The 25,164-nt window shown below is 40.6% G+C and overlaps 1 protein-coding gene across 3 annotated transcripts in view; it reads right to left on the bottom strand.

Annotated features, from left to right (window-relative positions):
• Positions 1-235: 235 nt before the first annotated feature.
• The window catches only part of ALG5 (ALG5 dolichyl-phosphate beta-glucosyltransferase), a 44,177-nt gene continuing 19,248 nt past the window's right edge, over positions 236-25,164 (bottom strand). For 2 of the 3 annotated variants that reach the window (XM_065418428.1, XM_065418444.1), the window contains 5 exons: positions 24,605-24,718; positions 22,382-22,441; positions 19,176-19,327; positions 2,303-2,388; positions 236-1,462 (listed from right to left, as the gene is read on the bottom strand). In XM_065418428.1, the coding sequence (XP_065274500.1) occupies positions 1,350-1,462; positions 2,303-2,388; positions 19,176-19,327; positions 22,382-22,441; positions 24,605-24,718 (525 nt within the window). In that variant the 3' untranslated portion in view covers positions 236-1,349. Of the gene's footprint in view, positions 1,463-2,103; positions 2,166-2,302; positions 2,389-19,175; positions 19,328-22,381; positions 22,442-24,604; positions 24,719-25,164 lie in introns of those variants that run through there. The other variant, XM_065418436.1, reaches the window with a different exon arrangement.

The following is a 25,164-nucleotide window of genomic DNA, read 5'->3' as shown; positions in this document are numbered from 1 at the left end:
TATAAGCTACTGAGAACATGATCTTATAATGGGAAGCATCAAACAACCTTAACAGGTGGCACTATCAGCCCTGCCTATCACATCAGTAGCGCATAGAACACTTACCACAAGTGAGCAGTTATCACTTTATTCTGGTTAATGCAGCAACCAGTCATGTAACTCGTTCAGCAGAAGTGACAGATTTATATGGACCAGAATACCAAAGGAAGTGAAGACTACAAAACAAAAACTGAACATGTTCATTGAGAATTTATTTCAGTACTTCATCCTCCATAAAACTGAGGTAACTCTAAAAGGAACCAAATCCTAGAAGTGTATAACAACTTGTAAACTGAGAAAAGACAGATTCCAATGTAACATATCTGAAGGTACAACTGGTTGTACACTCCATTTTCTTTGCTTTAAACAAGCTCCTGGGAACAACTTCTTCCCAAAGTGGGAAACGTATTACCCTTTACAGTAGCTTCAGGAAACTGGTTTACTTGTTTGGCAATCGGAAATGAGTATTTTTGACATTGCCATTTTAAAGTTATGCTGCATGATAGGTTGAGATACTTTATCAATAGAAAGCCCAGCCCTTAAAGCTGAAAGCTCATGAGCTTCACAGCTTAAAACCAAACATACTTAACACACACGACAGATTGTATCTAATTGTAAAAGACAGCATTTTAAAATTAAATGTACTTTCTTTTGGAAATTTTATGGTCCATGGGGAGTGAATATGAAGTCAAATCTCAGACTTAAGTGTTATAAACTGCAGGTCAAAACAGATTACAATTGGAATGTTATGAGATTACTGAAAGAGTTCTCAGGAAAACAGCACATTAGTTGTAGAACACAGTAAAATCCATTAATACCAGCTATACCATTTAAAGATTTAAAATAATAGCCTAAATACATACAAGTAATTTAATACCACTATTACCAGTTCCAAATCACAATCCAATACACAGAAACAAAAAGAGCTTTGGTCATCCACAATATTGCACATCATGGGATATGGGCTCCATTTAATGTGCATCAACGGGAATTCCAAGTGCACAGTGAGACAAAAGCAGATTTGTTTATTTAATCTGGGTGAATTTATGCAAGAACCTTTAAAGCTGCTACAGAACAAAAGAAAAAACAGATGCTGGGATCAAAACGTATGTCTTTTAAAGATGCTTTTTCTTTCAGATTATAGAAACATTTGACTATTGGCAATTTTATAAAATATACGTATATTGCAAAAATGCAGTACGTAACAGCAGCAATGAAGAGTTACCTCATCTTTCTTCAACATTTTAGTTCACTGAAATAGTTCTCATGCTCCATTATGTGTAATAATGCATTTGGAGAATGTAAATAACCTAATTAGATTTGCTTGTTTCGAGACGCCAGGCACCAGTCAAATATCTCAGTCGTATAAAAAGAAGATCTCTGCCCATCTGCAGCCAGCTCCAAAAGGGAACCAGCTTCGAACCTATGATTAATAAAAGATACAAAAAAATCAGAGGGACAATGTTTAAACAAGTGTTCACCTTAAATAAAGTTAGCATCAATAAGAGAGATTTAACCAGAGAACATCTGCATTTAGTCCTTGACTTTAATAAACATTTCCACTTGAAAAGTTAATGCTTTAAAATTTAAATTATATTTGAAATTATACTGAGAGTGGGACATTCTAGGTCAGAAATAGATAGTGGCTCAACATATGCTATGGTGGCATATGTACACAAACTTACTGCTGGACAATAAATCAAACTTTGTTCAGGCAACTAGACTTAGAACCTGAACAAAGGTCATTGGAAGAAAGTGTGTGTTTGTTTTTCTTTCCTAAATCACTCAAGACACAATCTTAAGAGCACTAGCACAAACCCACTAATCTCCAAGCAAGTTAAGATATCCAAACAATTTAATTAACCCTTCTTCAGTAGGGCTAGACATCATGCTAGGTAGAGTATGCTCTCTCTGTATCTCATAGCAGAGTTCCCTACAATCTGGAAAGCAACAGGCATTGTAAGAAACCTGAAGCAAAGAGGGTGCCCTAGGGGAGCTTATACGTGGCTCCAAAACTCTCACCACTCCCATCACAAGAAGGGGCCGGAGAAAGGAAGAATTGGAAACGGAGCCATCAGGGGAAGCTGGCCAGCCTTACTGCATTCAGGTCTTTTACAACTGGATGGCTGTATGAAGAGAAGGCTCAATGCAACACATTCTCAAGTTTGGAAAAAAGTGTTTGAGTCACTAGAGGACGATACAAAGGTATTGCTTTCTGGACTGATACTCAAGGGGGTGGGAGGTGGGTACGCAATTTACTCACCATCAATTTCAGTCCAGTTGACAGCAACCTCTGCTATTGGTATTTTCAAGCGCTGAGCTATGTAAAGAAGTTCCACATCAAATGCCCTGAAATAGAACAGGAAATAGTAAATTCATTGGTATTTATTTTCAGAAAAAAGAACATTGCAGTGTTAATTAAATCTCTGTTCTGCTGTAATTTAAGGCACTTAGTGTGCAGTTATCAAGTTTATACTGATACTCGGAAAGTCAGATTCACATGAAAGATCAATTCGTTATATAGCTGAATGACAGAAACTAGCCAGGGTACAGATTCCAGTACCTCATTGCACAACACATACATTAAAAGAAAGGATGAAGTGCTTGTATCAGCACTCACACTTTCCATTTGGTCACAGTTGAGATTTAGATCTTTGTAAAGATTGGGGCAGCAGAGCTTCCTCGCAGCACCGACCTACTTCTCTAGTGCTTTCTCGGATTTCAACTGCACCAGAAGCTCCTCTTCCCTTTCTTGATGCTGCTGTATGCTGATGTGATACACTCTCCTTGTTTTCTTTGAGTCAAAAACCAATGAAGAAGGGAAGTGAGGAAGCAGAGAAATAATGGGAGCTGAGGAACAGCTGGGAGTGCATATAAACAACCAGCATAGAGCCTTTTCTCTCCTCAAGTCTATCATTTTTACTGGCAGGCTCTGCTCAGATGAGATCCACTACTAGAATAATTGGGGTAGCAGAAGTCAGGAGTAGGTGCATTGGCCAAGTTCACATAGCTTCTCATTGCACTATGTCTAGCACTAACGAACATCATAAGACTTATACTTTAAGTATGAAGAGTCACTCATTTCTTCACCTCACTTGTACAGCTAAAATTCCTCATCTGCTCAGCATTCTTCAGGCCTGGTTTTCATAACAGCTGAGCATCCACAGCTCTCACTGAGGTCAATGGGATACATGGATGATCGCTATTAGACATCAAGGACGTGATTTTCAGTAAATAGCTATCTACATATAACTTATGCATTGCAAGGGTGACTAGAGATAAATTTAAATCTCTAGTAAGTCAGTATTTCTCTATATTTAGTTGTATATGCCAAGTACTGAACCCAAAATATTCTGACTTCTTGTTCACCTGTCATTAGGTTTCTCTTTACACTTCAACATTTGTTCTTAGAAAGACAGCCAAGAGTAACAGAGTTCTTTTTTGAAACAGTTCATGAATATTAAGTGTCTTATCTGAATTAAGACAATTTTATTTCAGACTTTCATATAGGTCACTCACAAAGTCCCTGTTTCTTGACTATTTTCTAGGCAATGGCTTATTTTAAATGCCAAAAATTTGTTAAAGAATGCAAACACTTATGCTCTAAATCAATTGTTATTGATTTTTAGAGTGATATAAAACATTAGCACTTCCTTTTCAGCAACTGCATTGTCTAACTAATAAAAATATATAGTTACATAAGACATTTGTGCCTTCAACTGTCCAACCAGGATATCCATTATAATCCTATTTGAAGTACACTCTTGCTTTGATTTAAAAGACAACATATACATTTACCATATTTCTATAAGAAGGCATAGAACCATTGTTAAAGGTTGGGGGAGGTTAAAAGTTTAAGTAAAGACAATTTTCAAGTTTAAAAGGTTTTCTTGGGGGTGGGAGAGGAAGAGGGTACCTGTTGAAAACTTCAGCTTAGAGGCCACAAGGCAGCTTTAGCTAAAGAGTGCATACCTCCTAACTCTCATATAACATCCAATATGTGAAACTAATGAGAGGTGTTGGCTGCTACTGAGCAGGATGGATTAAAAAAAATCATCACGATGTAAAAAATTTATTTTCATGTTGTTAATTCTTTACTTTCTTCCTATTTTATAGCCTTAAATTGCTGAAGTGGGTGTTCTGTACCTGTTTCCTTAATTGGTTTCCTAATTAGTAGAATTCCAGATTTTACATATATTTTTTTTTCTACAAAAAAGTTTCACACTTAAAATGCTCATCTGTGCTGAAGAAGGAAAGTCCAGGGCCTCTAACATATTTACTGGAAGAATACCAAATACACAAATACAAGACTGATAAGCAAATAGTCCCAGCTACATTTGCAACCAACACCACTTTCCTGTATATATTGAACTTCCACAAGTCAAGACAGCTGAAATACTTTACATAACCAGGCTGTACTCCTCCATCACGGTTTGCAGTTTGAAGTCAATGGGATTTGTGCTCCCAAGTCACACAGGTACTTTTGAAAATACTACCATTAGGTCCTCAAATATGGTTTAACAATTTTGGCCTCTGTGCATAAAGAGTTCACAATAACTAGATGTGACAGAATTCAAATTTTATTTTTTGATAATTTCAATGGAGAATATCAATGTTTATTTTTAAGCATTTTTTTCAATTTTCATCTATCTAAATTTTCACAGTCATGAGAAATTATGGGAAAGGGCTCAGACAATTATTTAATTACAGTAGAAGTAGCAATTCAAAAAGTTAAAGCTCTTTAACTGTTAAAACACAAATTGTCAACATCACGTCAAAATATACAAAGTAAATATTCTTAAATCAAACTCTAAATTCTCAAGCAGCATTTTTCTTACTTGGCCTATTTGTAAATTTAGATGATTATTGATGGAATTTTTTTTTTGCGGTTTGTGTGTGTACTGTGGAAATGACGTTGGTCGACATTTACCAATAAAAATCTAATTCCACCAACCCTGTCAATAACTGTTAAAGTCTAAATAATCTTCATTGCTAACACTGAAGCAATTTTATTTTGATGAGACAAAGGTTTTATGTCGCTAGGAAGTGTGTAATAAAAATAAATTTTATCCATGATGCTGCAAACGCTTATGCACATGCTTAACTTTAAGTACCAGCAGTCCCACTGAAGTCAATTTGATCATTCAGGTAGACAGTTACATACTAGCTTAAGTGTTAGAAGGATCAGAGCTTTAACTCTATACACCTCTACCTCGATATAACGCGACCCGATATAACATGAATTCGGATATAACGCGGTAAAGCAATGCTCCGGGGGGGGGGGGGGGGGCAGGGCCTTGCACTCTGGCAGATCAAAACAAGTTTGATATAACGCGGTTTCACCTATAACGCAGTAAGATTTTTTGGCTCCCAAGGACAGCGTTATATCAAGATAGAGGTGTATTTTATATTTTCCCTATAGCAGTTTTGTAAAATGTAAATAATTTTCAAACCCTTACAGAGCTGACATTCAAAGAAAATAAACAAAACCATTTATAATGTAGTTTGTTATACATTTTAATTTGAATTTGCCATAGCACAAATTTTGAAATTAGTTTTACAAAACCTCAACAAGATTTCAAAATGTTAAGCAATGCAAATCAATCATTTAAATCACTCCCCACTGCTGCTGATTACCTTTTTATTACAGCCTCTTTGAAAACGAGAGTTTGATTGGGGGAAATTAAAGGGTTTAAGATTTAAAAGAAACTCTTGCTTTTAAATAAAATTCTTAAATACCTGCCTCGCTTCTGCCCCCTCCCCCCTATCTAGGGCAAGATCCTTGCCTCTGCTCTAGACACTTTATGTTACATAAAAGTGTTGGCCAGAGACGCGTAAAGGGTCCCATAAGTCCCATATTTGGCATGGGGAGGATTCCCTGGTGCAAGAATTGAAGAATGTAGCCATAAAGCTGTCCTCCCATGATCCCCTTATGTGTCCCTGTGCAGGTGGTGTGCTGGAGGTGGGAGGAGCTGCATCAAACAACATTGTGGAAATTCCAGGAAGCGCTGCAAGTTAACTCATAGGACAGCATGGGGAGGCTGCTGTAACTTAGAGGGATTGTCTAAATTATGCTGAGGGCCTCTCCAGCCCCCATAACAGCCCAGGATCAAGAGGGTGCAAAGATGTCTTAAAGCAGCTGCAGTTTCCACTCCCCTAGATGGCAAACTCTGAATCTTTCCTCTAATCTTTATGGTATTTTGACAGAGGCTGTTGTAGAAAGGTGGTCAGTAGCATGCAAAAGACACAAACTTTTGCAGATTGTCAGCTGAGTTAGAAATGCTGCTTCCCCCATTCCACTCCAAACCACCCTCCTTTCAGACAAAAACCTACAGGACTTTAGCATAATTAAAAATAATACATTACAATTAGTGAAGCAGCAAGAATATACCTCAAAATAGGTTCTAGTGTAGTAATCCAGAGAGATTACATAGATAGAACACACATACAGTCAGATACTGCCAATCACAGTCAAACACAAGTGATTACACATTGGCCTGTTCACTACATCACTAAAATAGGAAATTCAAACTAATGGTTCCCATGGCAACTGTAACTCAGCCACATTGCACATATATATTAAGAAAAACGATTAACATTACCCTGAACAACAATAAAAAATACAATAGGTGCAGAAGGAGGCAGAGTTAAGTTAGCTAGGGAACCGGGGGTTTTCAATAATCTCAAATCAGGATGATTTCTGAGTGGGAATAAGGCCTATTAGTAGGGTGATCAGACAGCAAGTGTGAAAAATCGGGATGGGGGTGGGGGGTTATAGGAGCCTATATAAGAAAAAGATCCAAAAATTGGGACATCTGGTCACCCTACCTATTATCTACCACAAAAGCAATTATTGCAGTAAATGAATTTGTCTAAATGTTCTGAATCTGTTCCAAGTGATGTTGCTGTTTAAAAATTGCTTAAAACAAAACCCAGCCACCAACCCACAAACAACTGAGAATTGAACACTGTTTATTAACCCTGCATAATTACTCCAGTTTCTTCTATTGAAATTCTAGATTTGTATTACTTGTCATTTTTGGCTGACATTTTAGATTTGTAAGCAAAGATATATTCATTTGTTATATTCACTGCAAAATAGCTGCAAACGATCTTTTAGCTCTAATAAAGTGGTCTCCAACCTTTTTATGCCCAAGATCACTTTTTGAATTTCAGGGCAACCCAGGATCTACCTCGCCCGTTCCCTGAGGCCCCGCCCCGCTCACTCCATCCTTCACCCTCCATTGCTCGATCTTCCCCACCCTCACTCTCCCCCACCCTCACTCACTTTCACCAGGCTGGGGCAGGGGGTTGGGGTGCAGGAGGGGATATGAGGTACTGGCTCCAGGAGGGGGCTCAGAGCTAAGGTATGGGTACTGGCTCCCGGAGGGGGACATTTACCTCGGGCGGCTCCCAGCCAATGGCACAGCGGGGCTAAGGCAGGCTCCCTACCTGTCCCAGCCCCACTTAGGCACATTGGCACCTCCTCCCCATCACGAGCAAGGCCACCTTGCCAGCCAGTAGTGCACCTCTGCGGCCCTTGCAGGCACCACCCCCGCAGGCACCGCCCCTCTCTGCAGGCACCGCCTCCGCAGTTCCCATTGGCCACAGCTCCCCGTTCCCAGCCAATGGGAACTGCGGCAGGACCAGCGCATGGAAACCCCTGCCTCTTCCCCCCCTCCGGGCCCCACAGGGCTGCAAGGGCGTGCTGGCTGCTTCCAGGAGTGGTGTGGGGTCGCGGTAGGCAGGGAAGGTGCATTAGCGGCAGGCAGCCCTGCTGCGCCGCCGCGACCAGATATCGCAATCAACTGGGAGAGTCTCCAGGATCAACCCGTCGATCGTGATCAACAGGTTGGTGATCACTGCTCTAATATATATAATTCTCATAATACCCATTACATGTATTAACTGACTAGAAATCTTAATAGAGACCGTTCATTTAATTGTCCAATGAATTACACTGCACTAACTGGTCTAAAAATGCTGCTCAGCCTAGGGAACTAATGAACAGAGTTCAATCATCAGCTATACACTATTGTAAGTTTTACCACCTTATAGAAATTGATTAATGCAATGCCAGGACATCAGTATCCTGCTGGAGTGACATTAAAAAAAACTATGAACAAATTTTAGTGACCAGGAAAGTAAAGGACTAACATCCCTGGCAAAAATCAGAGACAGTACTCCCTCCCGCCCCCACTACATGTGATGATGAACATGTCCTAACCTTGAACCACTCCCTCCTCCCCTGTTTAATGCCTAAAGGAAAAGGACTCATGGGTGAGATACTACTGGGGTACATTTCAATGTGTATGCACATCCACTACTAGAGTTAGTGAGGAAATAGATTGCAATGTATTCAGTAAGCTGATGATAACTAGTTCTACATCTCGTCAGACCCAGATGGTGCACTGGAACCTACAGTCTTTCTATAATCACAATATGAACAAGGGTGAACTAGCTGAGGCTTAATCTGGGCAAGAGCAAAGTGACGCTGGTGGATTTGGAGGTCGTAACCTTATTAGTTGGCAAGTGTGATATCTGCACCCAGGTTAAGGAAGTGCACCTGCCATTTGTGACTCAGGTTCATAATCTTGGAGATTTATGAGAGCCAGGACTGCTTTAGGGAGATCCAGTAGTGCACTTATTTCTAATTGTGTTCTAACACAGGTTAATGAGCATGATCTTAAATTGTAGCATTGACAAAGGAGTAAACATTTGTTCCTGGTTGTATTTAACCCTCAGAATGTGTTCCTTTACCTATGCCACAAGTTAAGATTGTTTTAGTTAACACGTCAGAACACAATTCGAAACAGTGTGTGAGACATTCTGTACCTTGGGGGAGCGCCCTGTAACCCCCATATTCCTCATTTATATATGATTTTGATCTAACATATAAAACATGCTTTGTAAGGTATCAGGGGAAAGGTTATGATCTGCTGCAAGTCATTTCTCTATCCATATATGTAGATCATTAATGCATATGAAGTTATGAGAATTGGGTTCTATGGTCGTCACTAAAACATGCTGTAAATTGGGGAATCAGCCAGATATTAGCTCCCCAGAGGCAACAGCAAGGAAAGTAACTAACACCTGGGCAGGGTATCAATCAACCCATCAACAACCATTGTCCAGCAAGGGAGCTACAATTCAATGACTCACATGCATGAGGCCACACCAGGGGAATTGCTCAACCTTGCCTGGAGACTCAGCAATGTCCCCAGACATGCCTGGACTTGTGCTCCTCAAGCACATGGGACTGAGGTTATAAAACAGACACAGTGACCACATGGGGGGCCTTTTCTCCTGCCCCCACCTATGCTGCAAACAACAAAGACACTGAGAAGAAGACTGAAGACTCCAACTGAGGAGACTGACCCAGATTTAAGGGACAAATCTGTATATTAAAGACTGCAATATCCAGTGGGGTGAGAAAAACTGCTTAATCTAGTTGCTGCCCAATCTAATAGGGCTGAGAGTTTAGACTGCGTACTTATATTTTATTTCTTTTGGTAACTAACTCTGACTTTCTGTCCATCACATAAAACCTATCTTTTATAGTAAATACATTTGTTTAAGTGTTTATCTTTACTAGTGAGTTTGGATGAAGTGTGTGGCAAATCTGCTCAGGTTTACAAAGGCTGGTGTATATCCACTTTCCATTGATGAAGTGGTGAACCAATTAATAAAGTTGCACTACTCATCTTGAGTATATTCCTGGGGTACAGTGCTGGGAGGGATTTGGCTCTGATGCATGAATATATGAATCACACAGAGAAAGGCAATATAGCTGGGTGTGGGACACCACATGCTGTTGTGCTGAGTGATAACAGCGCCTGGAGGGGTTTGCTGCTTGTCACTAGCAAGGCATTGTGAGAGACAGCCCAGGCTGGAGAGAGTTCAGGGGGCACAGCAGTCCCACAATCCCAGGCTGCACCCCGGGAATCCCGTTACTGTGTGCACAAGCAATCTTATCAATTTCCAAATCAACTGTGCTCAACTTCCAATATGTTTATCCTGCTGGCCCTGCAAACTCACCCTGGGTTCTGAAACTCCAGCTGGGCTTTTTCCTGTTCGTACATCATCACCAGCAATAAGTGTTCTCCAGGACAAAGTTAGGCCCTTTGTTATACACATGTGACTATCTGGAATGTAGCAGGGCTGCCCGGGGGGGGGGGGGGGGGGCAGCAAGTGGGGCAATTTGCCGCAGGGGCCCCCACGAGAGAATATAGTATTCTATAGTATTGCAACTTTTTTTTTATGGAAGAGGCCCCCAAAATTGCTTTGCCCCAGGCCCCCTGAATCCTCTGGGCGGCCCTGGAATGTAGGCCTTATCTAGACTGGCAAGGGTTTGTCGATATAGTTATAGTGGCAAGCCTATTTAGTGGAGATAGATTATACAAGCAAGAGTCCCCCAAATGAAAAGATACCAGCAAAAATTTGCCAGTGTATGCCTACATCTACACAAGGTTGTTTCCCCCCTCCCCTGGTATGGCTATGTTGGTTAGGGATGTGGTTTGTTTAGTTTTTTTTTTTTTTTTTTAAACTCTCCTAGCCAACAGTTAAGTTTAGGCCAGGCCTTAGTTAACAAATAACTCTGCAGCAAATCCAACTCATTCCCTTACTTGTATTGGCTCTGCAGGACTAAGAGGAGGGACAAAACTTGTGTCACTAAAGCGAGCAGATACAGTAAGACTTGGATCTGTGGAATAAGAAGGTGCCATTTTACCAGTAATATTTGTGATAAAAGTGCACACTTAGTGTTTATACTGGAGAAACAAATGAAAGTTAATTATTTTTAAAATGTTCACTAGCTCAGCATCATTTAAAAAAGAAACAGTTGGTACCACAACATGAGGCACCCTCTTCAGGCAAAATTATACAAACAAAATGTTTCTTCCCATCAATCAGCTGTGAGTTGCCTAATAAACATAAATTTAACCAGTCATAGAGGTACATAAAGCATCTAACTGTCAATCACTGAGAGGAGTAAAAATACACTTGGAATTTCCCTCATTTGACTAGCAGGGATTCATCAAATAACACCTGGCATATTTGCTTTCTTCCTGCAGGAAAAGGAATCCAAGATGCAAGGAACTTTTAAGAGATCCCTTTGGGTCAGAAAAGGCCAATATGTCTGACTTAAAATTTACTATCTGCCAGTGTAGCCATCTGATTGGCTAAACTTCCTTCAGTGGTTTATGGTTTTAAAAAAGAAAAACAAAAGAAAAAAAAAGTTAATCTCTCCGGTTAGGATTGTAGTTGTAGAAACAGAAATATCTTCTCTTTAAATCTGGAAACAAGTAATTCCCAACTGTCTCCGTTATGCTTTTAATGTAAGCCTTTTAACTTTCTTTTACGTTTTAATTTAAAAAATGTGCCTCATCTAATTCTGAGAAATAGATTAGTGGTTAATCAGATTCAAAGCCTAAAACATAAAGCATATGCTCTTTGTTTGGAGATTGCTCTCATTTCAGATCAATGTCAAAACTTATCTGTATCGGAATTTTTTTTCAAAAACATTTGGTATGTATGCAAAAGACTATCCAAAAGGCAGTTCTAAAAATAATCCCAACAAAATCTCTCCCCTTTAATTCTAAATAGGATGCATGCATAGTAATTTATAATGCTATAAGACCAATATAATACTCCTTTATATGGCTTTGCATGTCTATAATACCTTTTGTCTATGGATTTCAAAGCACTTCACAAACATTAATGAAAGGAGTTTAAAAGCACCCCATGCTAGTTTATCTAGGCATGTCTATGGCCCTTATCCTGATAGTATCTGAGCACCTAAAGTATTTCAATTCTACCTATGTTTTCCTGGTTATGAGCACCTATACGTCAAATTCCGATATTGCAAATAAGAAATTGTACTCTCAGACTGCTGAAAGATTTAACATGAAGGAGAAGGAGATACTCTGGTCAATACCTGTGAACAGAAATAGAAAGGTGGAAGTGGTAAGACACAAAGAGATCCAATCCAAGTAAACATTTGGATCTGATTTTCAGGATATTTTTTGACATCCCTCCCCCCCTCCGCCCTCCCATGGTGTGGGATGAGAAAACAGAAATAAAAAGCTCCAAATTAAAAGGTGTTGGTGAAGAAACCCTGAAAATACTGTAGCCATTCGTTTTCGGTGGCTTGCTAGCTACTTAAAAATTAAAGTTTTAAAACCTTACACTCCGACCAGTCTAGCAGCAGGACATCTACACTGTTTACATTGCCACATTTATTGTTAGTAAAAGATATTTGGCTCACAACTGAGAGAGAATGTGGTCTCAACACTCGTTCCTTCAGTGAGGTATGTTAACAGGCTGCTGAGAAAGACAAAAATAAAATCTAGCTCTCTCTTGGATAACTGCTTCTCTCTTTTCAGGAGCAGCACTGACAGGGTCCAGTGCTCCAAAAGAAGCTGCGGCACTCTCTCCTGCTGCCCTGCTAATTCAGCACTTGCTCTCTGTAGCATGCACAAAAGGTTGCTTCTCCCTTTATCTGAGGGGAGGAATGTCCTGGGGCCTTGCCTGCAGGAGCAGCTGGCCTCCTCCATACATGCAAGAAGCTCAGCATGGAGTCACTTTTAACTACAAAACTGGATGTTGGTTCAGTAGTTTCTCCCCTGACTCCACTCCTCTCAGGACTTTCTCAACAGTTCATCTTTTTGTGTTTGATGTGACAGAAATTCAAGTTACAGTTAAAAGGGCACTTTGCACAGTTACAGTTGGGTTGGTACTAATTGAATTAGAAATCTCAAACGTCTAAAGGGTTTATTAAGTATTTAGCTGTGATAGCTCACTGTAGACACCAACTCAGAATACAGGTCGATAATAATGAAGTGAAGGCTTCCATTTAAAAAAAAGCTATTAATTTTGAATAGTGTTAAATGCTGAACACTAACTTTTTGGAGTGAAGATTGTTCTGCTTTAAGAAGTTAGCCTTGGGCATGACATATCTCTTGATTTACTGAAGCTCAAATGTGCAACAAAGCTCCAAAAATATTGGACAAAAAATTATTCATGCAAGAAACCTAAAATTATGTTGGTTTCATTCCTTTAGTCCAAGTTACTTTCTAGAACTTTAGTTGTGATTATTTTTGATGTAAAATAATTTTGAACTGTAAGTGAGGAGAGGTCATATTTGTATGATGTGTAGGTGATGTGAGAGGCACAAGAGTGATTGTGCAATGTCAGGACACAGTCCTGCCAGATGCTGTACATCAAGTGGGTTGTAGCCCACGAAAGCTTATGCTCTAATAAATTTGTTAGTCTCTAAGGTGCCACAAGTACTCCTGTTATCCTCCTCCTGATGTCACTGGGAGTTGGTTTAGTGTGCGGGTGTTGGCCTGTGATATATAGGAAGTTGGACTAGATCTGGTGGTTTTATCCTTAATCTCTATGACTTTCACTATGACTTTGCAGGATTAGCCCCTTAATGCTTTTAGAATATTGGGGGGGAGGGGGGGGGGAGAAAGTTAAAAACGGAGGAAAAACTTGAAAGTGTAAAAGCTTTATTGTGTACCAGTCATGTACGTTTTTCTAGACAAATCACTACAACACCATTGTTAGTTCAGGTCTTAGACAACAAAATATCTATAAAATATTATTTACCAAAAAGACATGAGATAAATACACTATTTCCTAATTTTTAGCCTACTTAAAGATTCATCTGAAAGGCTAGAACATTCTGCGAAAGAAGGGCAGAGTGGGTATTTTTTAAAATCAATATGCAAAGCTGCAGCCACAAGAGAAAAGAAGTTCTAAGTGGAGACTGATGCCAGCTTTAGTTTTATTCTCTCAAAGTGAGAGCTAAGGGCCAAATCCAGGATCCCAGTTACACAGGAGGAAAGGACATATTAGTCTCTTCCCTCCTAAGTAACTCAGCTCTACACTGTGCCAAATGATCCTGAATCCAGTCAGCCCAGCAGAGAGGGCAGGGGAGGATTCTGCAGAAGTTGAGTGCTCATATGAAAGGACTCTGCGTTCTCCGGAGCAGCCCTCTTTCCTCTGAGTTGAGCTGATGAAGGGTGGGTAGGGAGGCCAGGATCAGTGTCCTCAGACAGGTGTGCCCTTGAAATAGGCTATTTGTTGGCTTTTCTACAGCACCCCGCTGCCCCTCCTCCCCCTGATCGCTATAGTATTGGAGCAAAAGGGTGTCATGAGGATAAATTCATTAATACTAGGGAGGTACTTTCCCCATTTTACTGATGGGGAAATAGGGCACACAGAAATTAAGTAACCTGGCCACATCTTGCAGGAAACCCATAGCCGAGATGGTAATACAATGCAGATCCCAGAGTCCCTGTGCAGCATCAAGACTATCCTTCCTCTCCGACAGCAGCTTCTCTCCAGTCCCCAGTGGACAATCTCAGAATGAGATCATCAGCCGGGAGTGGTATACGAGTCCATTAAGGATTCCCTGCTGCTCTGAGCCAGAATGAACATAGCCCTCCCCCACTTGCAGGGACCTTGTGGAGGCACCATGAATACAAACTGTCTCCCTAATATTGACTAGAGGCCTGCTGGGATGGAATCACTGACTTTGTTGGGCAGCAGCAGGAAGAAGCTGGGTTTCTCCCTGCCCCCCACCTTATCTCCACTCACTCTCAGGAGATGCATACAGCCTCCATGGTACACAGCCAGACTGGCTGCTCAGCTCCAGCCAAGTTACACATGGCAAATGCATCAGGGCCCAGATTTATCCAAAGGGAGTCTCAGTTATTGGATTGTAAGAGCCCCATAGTTTTGTGCAGAAATTGTTTTATTTAATAATTAATGCTGTTTCTAAAGGGTGAATTATGCTTCCAAATAGCTAACTAGGGCAAATCTATTAATAAAACATGCAATGACTGGATGCAAATATACACAGTGAAACTAGAAGAGAAATTTGTTGAAAGCTACATTAGATATCAAAGGAAAAAAACTAAATTATTCTTGTTTTAGACAAATTTGCCATTTTGGAATATTTGTAGAGAGTCATGGAAAAATATAAGTCACTCTTTTCTCCAGGAACACAGCAAGCATTCTTGATAAGGGGTTCCAAGTTTTATAAACATCAGAAAGCCTTAGGGGTATTACTCTGTAAATTACCATAAAGCAAGCTATAGCATAAGGCTAACTCCACAGCAGTACCTCTGACTAAAGCAGGTTAGGACACCAAATTGAAAAAGTCACCTGTTCCTGAAAATTTGGTACCTATTACAGTTACACACATCACCTAAAATTCCTATTAAAGTGAAGTCATATTTCTCTATTTCCTCCCCCCCACCCAGTTTATTCTGCATATTTGACTGTATGTGGTGTATAGTCATTTTCACTTTCTCTCTCTCTCATTTCTCTCTTGCTGGAAGAGTCCCTTAAACAGTCAGAGGAGCCGCAAAATCCTCATATGTTTTTAAAAAGAATTTATACTATTTACTATATACTATTTAGAGGGCATCAGCAACTGGAGTTATTTGAAACTGATGAATTTCAAACAAAAGAAGATTGATCCTTTCCCCTTTAAGGGCGCCTGTATTTTCTTTGAAAAGACCAGACAGCAACTATACGCATTGGTTTCCTCCTGCTTGCAGCACAGCTGTTGTATCAGCCTCCTGAAGTAATAGATACTCCTTGAAGTTAAAGAGACTGTCAGAAAATAATATATTTTGAGGGAGTACACTTTAGGGCTGTGCTTATCATGCTTAACATTAATGCAAAGGAACTAATAGAAATAGGTCTATAAAATTTAATTACTTTTTTCCCCCCCCCTTAGGAACAGATGAGTAGTCTTATGCTCTAAGATTATGGGTTCTATTCTTGGTTCTGCTACAGTCTTCCTTTGTGACCTTGGACAAATCACTCACCTAGAAACTGATTTTCAGAGGTACTGAGCACCACAATTCCAATTTAAGTCAATAGCAGTTGTGGGAGCTCTGCACCTCTGAAAATTGGGTCCTTAAGTTCTGTACTTTCATATCCTCATCTTTAAGAGATGAGGAGACCTTATAGCTTGCAATAGGCTTTAAAGTTCTTGTAGCGTGTATTTCCCCTCTAACTCAATGCCAGATTTTTTGCATCCCTGATCCCTGAAGTGCCTGCCCCCAGCCATTTTTGCATCTCCATCCTAGAAACAACATGGCTTGGCCACAACTGCTGAAGCTCAACCTAAAACTAAACTTACTGGCTTTGATTAGGTTAGCACAATTGGACAAATGTTCTCAGCATGTGCATGGATGCTGTACTCTATTCTTGTGAGAAGGTAGGTTAATGAGACACAAAAAAATTCTTTCTACGAGAGGTTTTCCTAGATGAAGACAGTTTGAAAAGATTAGATTATATTCAATTAAACTTGGGCCTGTCAGCCATGATAGTGTCTATTTAGCAAGAGAGGTGGTGCAAAAAGTCTACAGAAACTATGACACTTAATGCGGAAACAGCATTTCAGTTTCATGGGCATGTCTAAACCGCAATAAAATACTTGCAGCTGGCCCACGTCAGCTGACTCAGGCTCGCAGGGCTCGGGCTGCGGGGCTATAAAATTGCAGTGTAGATGTTTGGGCTTGGGCAGGAGCCTGGGCTCTGGGACCCTCCACCGTCACATGACCTCAGGGCGCCAGCCTGAGCCTGAATGTCTACATTGCAATTTTCTAGCCCCACAGCCCAAGCTCTGCGAGCCTCAGCCAGCTAACACAGGCCAGTCGTGGGTGTTTTATCGCAGTGTAGACATACCCATCGCAGCTGTAACACATGAAGGGGGGTGAGTGGGGAGTAGCTCCCTTTGATGGACACCCAGCCAGCCAGTTAGCTGTAAAATCCTTCTTGGTCTGTTCTCTGCTTGTTAACCTTTTACAGGTAAAGCAAGCAGATTACAGACCACGTGGGATTTTACAGCTAACTGGCTGTCCATCAAAGGGGGCTCCTCCTCCTCTTCCTCCCCCCCCATCCCCCTCCCCCCCCCCCCCCCATGTATCACAGTAGCTGTCCTCACCATGCTACTCTAATAATAGACATTCCATCACCCTCTCTAATGCTAAGTTACAATGAAAGGCAGCTCTAAAACAATTCAAATTGTATTCATGGTTTTTACTGCCCTTCTTCCAGACTAACAAGAGCCATCTTACTGACCACCTTTAATGAAACAGAACATATTAGGCTTCCTTTAATGACACTTGTTGGTGTACTTTTAAGGTACTCATAAGGTAATGATTTGAGGGAGGGTTGGTTGGTTGGTTAACGAGTAATGAGTTGTAAAATTGTACTAGAGAGCAACACAGGCTGATGAAGTTTCTAACTATCAGATATCTCTTATCATATCACATGCCAGAGTAAGGATAGACTGCAGGGTTCCAGACATCACCATTCACTGGGAGTCTCATCAGTGTAGCCCAAGAGCCTTCTTGTATCTTTATCGCAGACACTCCATTTAAATATTAAAACTTAGCTAACACATCTCTCCCCGCTTGCATACTGTATGCCTCTTAATTATTGAGGAAGAGAAATTCTGCGTAACTGCATTATTTAACCGATTTGGGGTATAATTTACATGAAAGATGCTAAATTAAAAAAAAATTGTGTTTTCAACATGCTTTTTGGACACAAGACGATCAATCTGTAAGCATCTAGAGGATAATAAAGTTATAAGGTATTGCCAGCATGGATTTGTCAACAAATCATGCCAAAACAACCTAATTTCCTTCTTTGTCAGGGTTACTGGCGTAGTGGAGCGAGGGAAGCAGTGGATCTTAATTTCAGTAAGGGGTTTGACACAGTCCTCCATAACATTCTCATAAGCAAACCAGGGAAATGTGGTCTAAATGAAATTATTAAAAGGTGGGCGCACAACTGGTTGAAAGACTGTGCTCAGAGTAGTTATCAATGGTTTGCTGTTAGACTGGAAAGGGGTATCTACTGGAGTCCCATAGGGGTCAGTCCTGGGTCAAATATTACTCAAAACTTTTATTAATAACTTGAGAGTATGTTTATAAAATATGCAGATGACACTAAGCTGGGAGGGGTTGTAAGCACTTACAAGTACAGGACTAGACGTCAAAATGACCTTGACAAATTGGAGAATTGGTTTGAAATCCACAGGATAAAATTCAATAAAGACGAGTGCAAAGCACTAGACTTAGGAAGGAAAAATTAAAAACACAACCACAAAATGGGGAATACACTGAGTAGGGTGTAGTACTGCTGAAAAGGATATGGGGGTTATTGTGGATCACAGATTGAATATGAGTCAGTGTGATGCAGTTGGAAACAAGGCTAATATTCTGGAGAGTATTCATAGGAGTAACATATGTAAGACACAGGAGAGAATTGTCCCACTCTACTCTGTGCTGGTGAAGCCTCAGCTAGAGTAGTGTGTCCAACTCTGGGTGCCACACTTGAGGAAAGATGTGGACAAATTGGTGAGAGTTCAGAGAACAACAAAACTGATAAAAGGTTTAGAAAACCTGACCTGTGAGAAAAAACTGGGCATGTTTAATTTTGAGAAAAAGAGACTCAGGCGGGACCTGATAACAGTCCTCAAATATGTTGAGGACTGTTATAAAGAGGACTGTGGTCAGTTGTTCTCCATGTCCCCTGAAGGTAGGACAAGAAGTAATGGGCTTAATCTGAAGCAAGGGAGAGTTAGAAAAAAAATTCCAAATATCTAACCTAATCTAATCTAACTATTATAGGGGTAGTTAAACTTTGGAATAGGCTTCCAAGGGAGGTTGTGGAATCCCCATCATTGGAGGTTTTTAAGAACTGGTTAGAGGAACACCTATCAGGGATGGTCCAGATTTACTTGGTCCTGCCTCAGCACATGGGCTGTACTTGATTTCTTGAAATCTCTTCCAGTGCTACATTTCTAAGAAGGGTAATGGAGTTAACAGAAATACATCCAAATATCCAATTATATCTAATAATGTAGATCTTAATATAAAATTAATTGCTTTGCAAACATGTAATAGTTTAAAACAATAAGAAATGTGAAGTGCAATACAAAAAACAAGTACTAGAACTGATTAAAACTGATTGAGCAGCTGTTTTTATATACGCACAAATTGTTTATTGCAGTTTCCATGTGGGAGTTACATTTTCACAACTTCAATCAACTGCTATAAACATTAAAAATAGAAAAATTAATTTAAGCTAAATGAACTTACCAGCGTTCTATATGAAGAGCTGAGAAAGTCCGTGAGGCCGCTTCTCTGGTTAACAGTTTAAACCCACATTGTGTGTCCCTGATTTCCTTGACACAGAGGAACCATACTAGGAAGTGGAACCCATACATGAGAAGAGTTCGGAAGTAAGAGCGCTGTGAACAAAAGACAAGAAATTAGATGTTTTCATTTATATGACAAAAGGAACATCTGAACTGATCTGAACAGAGGACGAGAATTCCACTTCATGACAATTTTGAAGTTAGAAATGTGTTTGTTCCGCACTGGAACAAAAGGAGAATTGTGGTGGGGGAAAGGTGTGTCAGACAGTCACACTTAGGATCTCCCCTGGGATTTGGGAGACTCAGCTCGAAGTCCATGCTTTGCCTGATTCAGAACAGTTTTTCATCCCAGATCGTGCCAAATCAGGCAGAGCAAGGACTTGAATCTGGGTGTCCCAAATCCCAGGCCAATACCCTAAACACCCATCTTTAGGGTCTCCCTCCTCCGCCACCCCCAAAACAAAAGTTTTGTGGAAACTGATGTCTCTATAAAATGTTTTGGCTTTTATGAAACACCATATTTTGCTGAAATTTCATTTAGGCAAAAATATTTCAGACAGCTCTAAATTTGAATCATTTTAGCTACACATGTAACTTTACAATAATGGTGTATGTTACAGTACAGAAGGGGAACCTTATTGCAACTATGTATTTTCAAGTTTTGTTTCCATGACTCAAATTTAAACAAATACACATACAGAACTTGGTATAGATCACAGAAGTAGAATTACAGAGATATACTAGGACATAATCATCACAGTATGATTTTTGTTTTGAACAAACAAACACTTTTAAAATTGGTTTTTGGAAGCCTAGATTTTAAAAATTTAAACAAGTTTACCTAAGGTAAACTACCTTACCTAAGAGCCCCTCCACCCTCTATGTCAGCGGTCCCCAAATATTTCACATCACCCCCCCCCCCCCGCCCTGTCCGTGCCCCCAATCCCCCCCAAGAGCCGGGGCTGGGAGCGGGGCCTTGGCTCCCGGGGGGTGGGGCGCAGCTAGGGGTAAGGAGGTTGATGCTGGGGCCACAGCTGCAGCCAAGGACCGATGCTGGGGGGCTGGGGCCAGGCTGGGAGTGGAGCTGCGGCGGGAGCCAGCAGTTGGGGCCACGGATGGGTGCAGTGCCGCAGCCGGGCACTAGGGCCACGGCTGGAGGCAGGGCAGAGCTAGGGGCAGAGTGGGTCTGGGTGGCATTCTATCCCTGCCCCCGGCCCCACTGTGCCCTTCCCCACGAACATTCTTCCACATCCCCTAGGGGTGTGCGCCCCACAGTTCTACATTCATCAGGCCCAACCATCCCTAGGATTAGTTGGTCTGGTGCAAAGCCAGCATATGTAGACAGTAATGGTTTTCTGTACCCATTCATGTTGTGAACACAGGGTCCAGGATTTAGTCCCATTACTGAGAGAGCTTCAGGGTTTCTTGTCAACTATGATGCAAACTTTGCCCGTGCGTTGATAGGAGACTAGATGCCTAACACTATTACATAATCCAGAGGGAAAAGCAGTGCTTAATTTGTGCCAGGGCAGAGACCCGGCACCTCTAGGCTTGGCAGTTCATAGTCCTGGCACCTTTGGGCTTGCTGCATGAGTTAGGAATGTAAAAAAAATAGCTTGAGCCCTGGCACCTAATTGCTTGAGCCCCAGCAGCTCTTTCATTACAAATTAAGCACTGGGGAAAAGTAGAAGCTATGCCAGGATTTGAACTCCATTCTATCTCCTCTTGGACTTTTGCAGCTATTTCAGTATTTTGTAAACATTTTAGAATAATTTTAAGTATCACACGCTAGTGTAAACATAGCTTGTTGTAGAGAAAATCCAGCATTATGAGTTCATCGAACGATGTTAGAGAAATTAGTCCAGCAATGTGTTTGTTGCAATATAAGTGCAATGTCTGTGCTATATCAACTACAGTCTGCCAAAACATCAGTAAAACTGATGTAAGACAAGATTGCGCGCTGATGCAAGTTTGTTGCATAACAGTCACATACTAAGTTGTTCTGTCTAGTGTGTATTCAATACTCTATTCTACTGCCGTTTTCCTGTTCATACTGAAATTCTACTTTCATACGGGTTACCAATATTTCCACAAAACAAACCTTGTAGTCTTCTCTCAAGGAACTTTTCAGAGGCTCTTTGCCTGGAACTCATTCAAGACTAAACACAATGCTCATTTCCTCTGTATGCATACTCCACCAGAAGAAGCAAGATTCACTTGTCGTCATTTGTAGTAATTTTGGAAATGTGCAAGCATGAGACCCGTGAGGCAGTCTTGGCCTCTCCAATTTTAATCCGAGAGTCTTCCATGGCATAGCTGTAGCAAGGAGCCTTAGGAAGGCACTTGCATTGCAAGTGATTCTCAATTAAAGGCAGGGAAAGAAATGCAAGTTTTCCAAATTAGCTATGTTTGCTGGAAGTTCTGAATTCCAAATCTACATTTGCTGGGGCAAGTCTGGATGGCGGGTGAGGTCTTCCCCTTCAATCATTAACATGAAATTAATTTTCATAATGTTGATTGCAAGAGAATTGTGATACCCTTTCAAACATTTTATTACTACTTACAACAAAACTTTTACCACTCACTCAGGTCTTAAGAGTTGAAGAGCAACAAATTGTTGGACTGAAAGGAAAGAAATTAAAGTCAAGCTGTCAGTTGCTTCTCCCTGTCCTCCCAGTACTTGAAGAGCCTGTGCATGTGTGTGAAGAGACTGTTCCAGCTGATGAGCTGCAGAGCCATTGTAGAACCACCATTGTAGAGGCTTCCAAAGCATCTGCTTGAAAGTACTGTGCCTAAAGCTCTCCACTCAGTGATTATAGTATATGCCCTTTTTGGTTTCATGTTGGACACATTTGTGCACACATGCGGTTGGTTGCGTTTGGGACCAAAGGTCCCATCCTCTGCTGGAGCAACTGATTTAAATCCTTGTTAGCTGACGTCTAGCTCACACTTCCTGCTGGTGGTGTTTGAACTCTGGGAACAGAGAGCTTTTAGTCATGTTGGACTATTGCTAGGCTCATGGCAACTGCCTTCCCCACTATCAGCCTCCATTCATTTTGTGTGTCTTGATTTAATTTAAAAACTGGAATGTTAATGAAAAAACAGCAGTTCTAGGAGTCTAGTTCATACGAGGAAAGAGAAACTTACCTGTGCTATTGAGTCCTGTTCCAAATGGGCTCGAGAGCCACAGGCAATAGCCATCTGGTTCTGCAAAGGAACACACACAAGAGAATTGGAAGCTAACTACACCACCACTAGTGTTTTCTGAATCACTGGCTTCTTCTATTAAGGTTTTTATATGAAATCTTAAAGCATCATGATGGCTTAATCTTGTCCACTGAATTTGTCAAAGCAATAGAAATGTCTGCTTTTGGTGAGTTATACAAATCTTATCGTTTGAATGTGTTGATATAATAAAGCCTTTCTACATTTTATGGATTGTCTAAAGCTTATTACATTTTGTATATGAAAAGTTTAGATTGCTGCATGTTATTCGGGTCTCGTTCAGGAGTAAGAATGTCTGAGCTTTTCAGACAGAATTTATTTCACAGTGCAGACAACAAAGTATCTAGTTACACTTAATATGTATGGGCATGTTTGCCCTAAGATTTGCAATAGGGAACAGGTAACAGAACAAAAGACTTGATTTTGCTGAGATGGCAATATTTTATTTGTGTAGGAATGTCACATCTCTAAGCCCCAATTAAACTGTAAGAGGCACTTCCAATGGCCTGTATTAAAATTACTGTCACATTACTACTTTTGACATGAAAGAATCATTTCTGGACTTTAGGAAAATTCTGAAGAACTAAGGCCTGCTGCCTTTTCAATAGCACAGATTTAAAAGGTATGTTAATCAATTAGCGCCATCTAGTGGGGTCGGAACTTTATCTGTTTGACCAAATGGTTATTTTAAACATAATTCAGTGACTGCTTTGTAACAACAACAAGGGGGTACAAATGGGGGAGGAAAAAAAGCTAAGTATAGAAGTTACATATCGCTCCCTCCATTTTGGGGCTAGTTACAGGTTCCACATCGACTTGTCTTTAAGCACCATGTTAACTGAAAATGAGTTTCTTCAAGTCAAGCAGCTCTAAGTGCCACTGTTACCCTATTCAGGAATACACTGTGAGCCGATATGACTTATTTGGTCTTCAGAGAGGACACAATCTGAATGAACGGACATCTGCAAATTAAAAGTTAGCCATCTGCTAACAGGAAATAGACCAATTAGAATAAAATAAAAAGAGTCATTCTCAAAATAATGTGGGAGGAAATTAGGTTAAGCAACATATCAAATTAATAAGGGTAGAGAAAGCAAATTTTTAAATAAGTAGGCAGCACAGTGAGCAGTTATACTGGAAAGAAAAAAGGGCTAGCAACGCAAAACACATGGATCCCACAAAAGTTTAAAGACTCAATGAAAGAAATAGCACAAGTGTCAAAATGTGCAAATTAAGGTTCCTGATCCTGCAAAAAAAATATGCACATGCTTAACTTGATGCACTATAAGTAGTCCCACTGTTACCCGGGGTTCTTTCAACCCAAAGCTCTTGGTAACTTTTACTCTGTGCGAGGAGGTGTCAGGAAATAAATCAGAGGAGACACGGCCGTCTGACCGATAGATGGCTGGCACAAACAGGACAACACAAGAGTGCTTTCACTTAAAGCTAAACTTTACTTAGACTCAAGCACTTACACACGTCCACAACAAGATTAGTAAAACACCCCCAACCCTTGATAATTACCAAAGCTGAATGTGGCTCTCGAGTGGCACAGTGACAGCCCGTCTGCCGGTGGGGAACACAAGATGCATCCAGAGGGAGAGACCAGTCCCGAAGAGTCCCCAAATGAGTCCCCTTATTTATACATTAGTAATAGAATGACATGTCCCTTAAAGAAACCTTGTGAAGTAAGCAGTTTCAAGCAAGAGGTTCCTTCTGATTATTGATTAACCAGGTGTGGGTTTTTCCAGAACTTGCAGCCTTGAGACCTCAATAGACATTCCTGGGACATACATGCGTTTTAAAAGAGTAGGCTATCAGCAACTTCAACACAATTCTTATCAGGAAGGACGCGGGGTCAAGCTGCCCTTTCCGTGGCACCCAAAACCCCCTCCCCTCCTGCCTGGGTCAAGCTGCATGGCCATTTTACAGCCTGCTGACTAGGTTGCTTTTTAACAATAAGCCATAGTGGGTTCAGGCACTTTACTGGTTTGCCAAAGTCTCCCCGTACACCACTGATGTCAAGTTAAAGTTAAGCATATCTTAAAGATTCTCAGTATGTATGCAAGAAACTCGTTAATAAAGAGAAATACAACTATGAGTCCATAAACTGCTTCAGCTAAAATGACAGAAGCTTATACTTACTGGCCATGGCTGGAGATTTCTAAGACCCTCTTCTACTTTTTCAATATCTGCAAACGTTGTGGCTCCATCTGCATCAGCCATAAGGATTTTTCCCCCTCGACAGCTGAAGACACCCTGCAGATGAAACAGCAAGTTAAAACCTGCACCAATACAAATAAATTTTCATCATGATAAACTAGCTTCCAGGCCCCAGGAGTCTAAATTAAGAAAGCAAATCCTTAAAATGTTAACCTAAATAGAAATCTAGAAAGGAATTAAACTAAACAAATAGGTGAGCCTGCAATTTCCTATGTTGACATTTTGTTGATAAAAAAAACAAGTGTTCAAGGTTATTAATTTGTATTACAGCAGCGCCCAGGTGCCTGAATCACTGATCAGGGCCCCATTGTGTTAGACACTGTACAAATAACAAAATGATAGTCCCTAAATCACAGAGCTTACAATCTAAGTATGTAAGACAAGAGACAAGTGGATACAATAAACAGATGGGGGAAGCAGAAGGAAACAAGGAGGCAGTACTGGTCAGCATGATAAACACTGTCAAAGCACACCAGCTGCCT

This window comes from Emys orbicularis, chromosome 1 (genome assembly GCF_028017835.1).
Source record: "Emys orbicularis isolate rEmyOrb1 chromosome 1, rEmyOrb1.hap1, whole genome shotgun sequence".
Lineage (NCBI taxonomy): Eukaryota > Metazoa > Chordata > Testudines > Emydidae > Emys > Emys orbicularis.
This window is presented reverse-complemented; position numbering and strand designations above follow the sequence as displayed.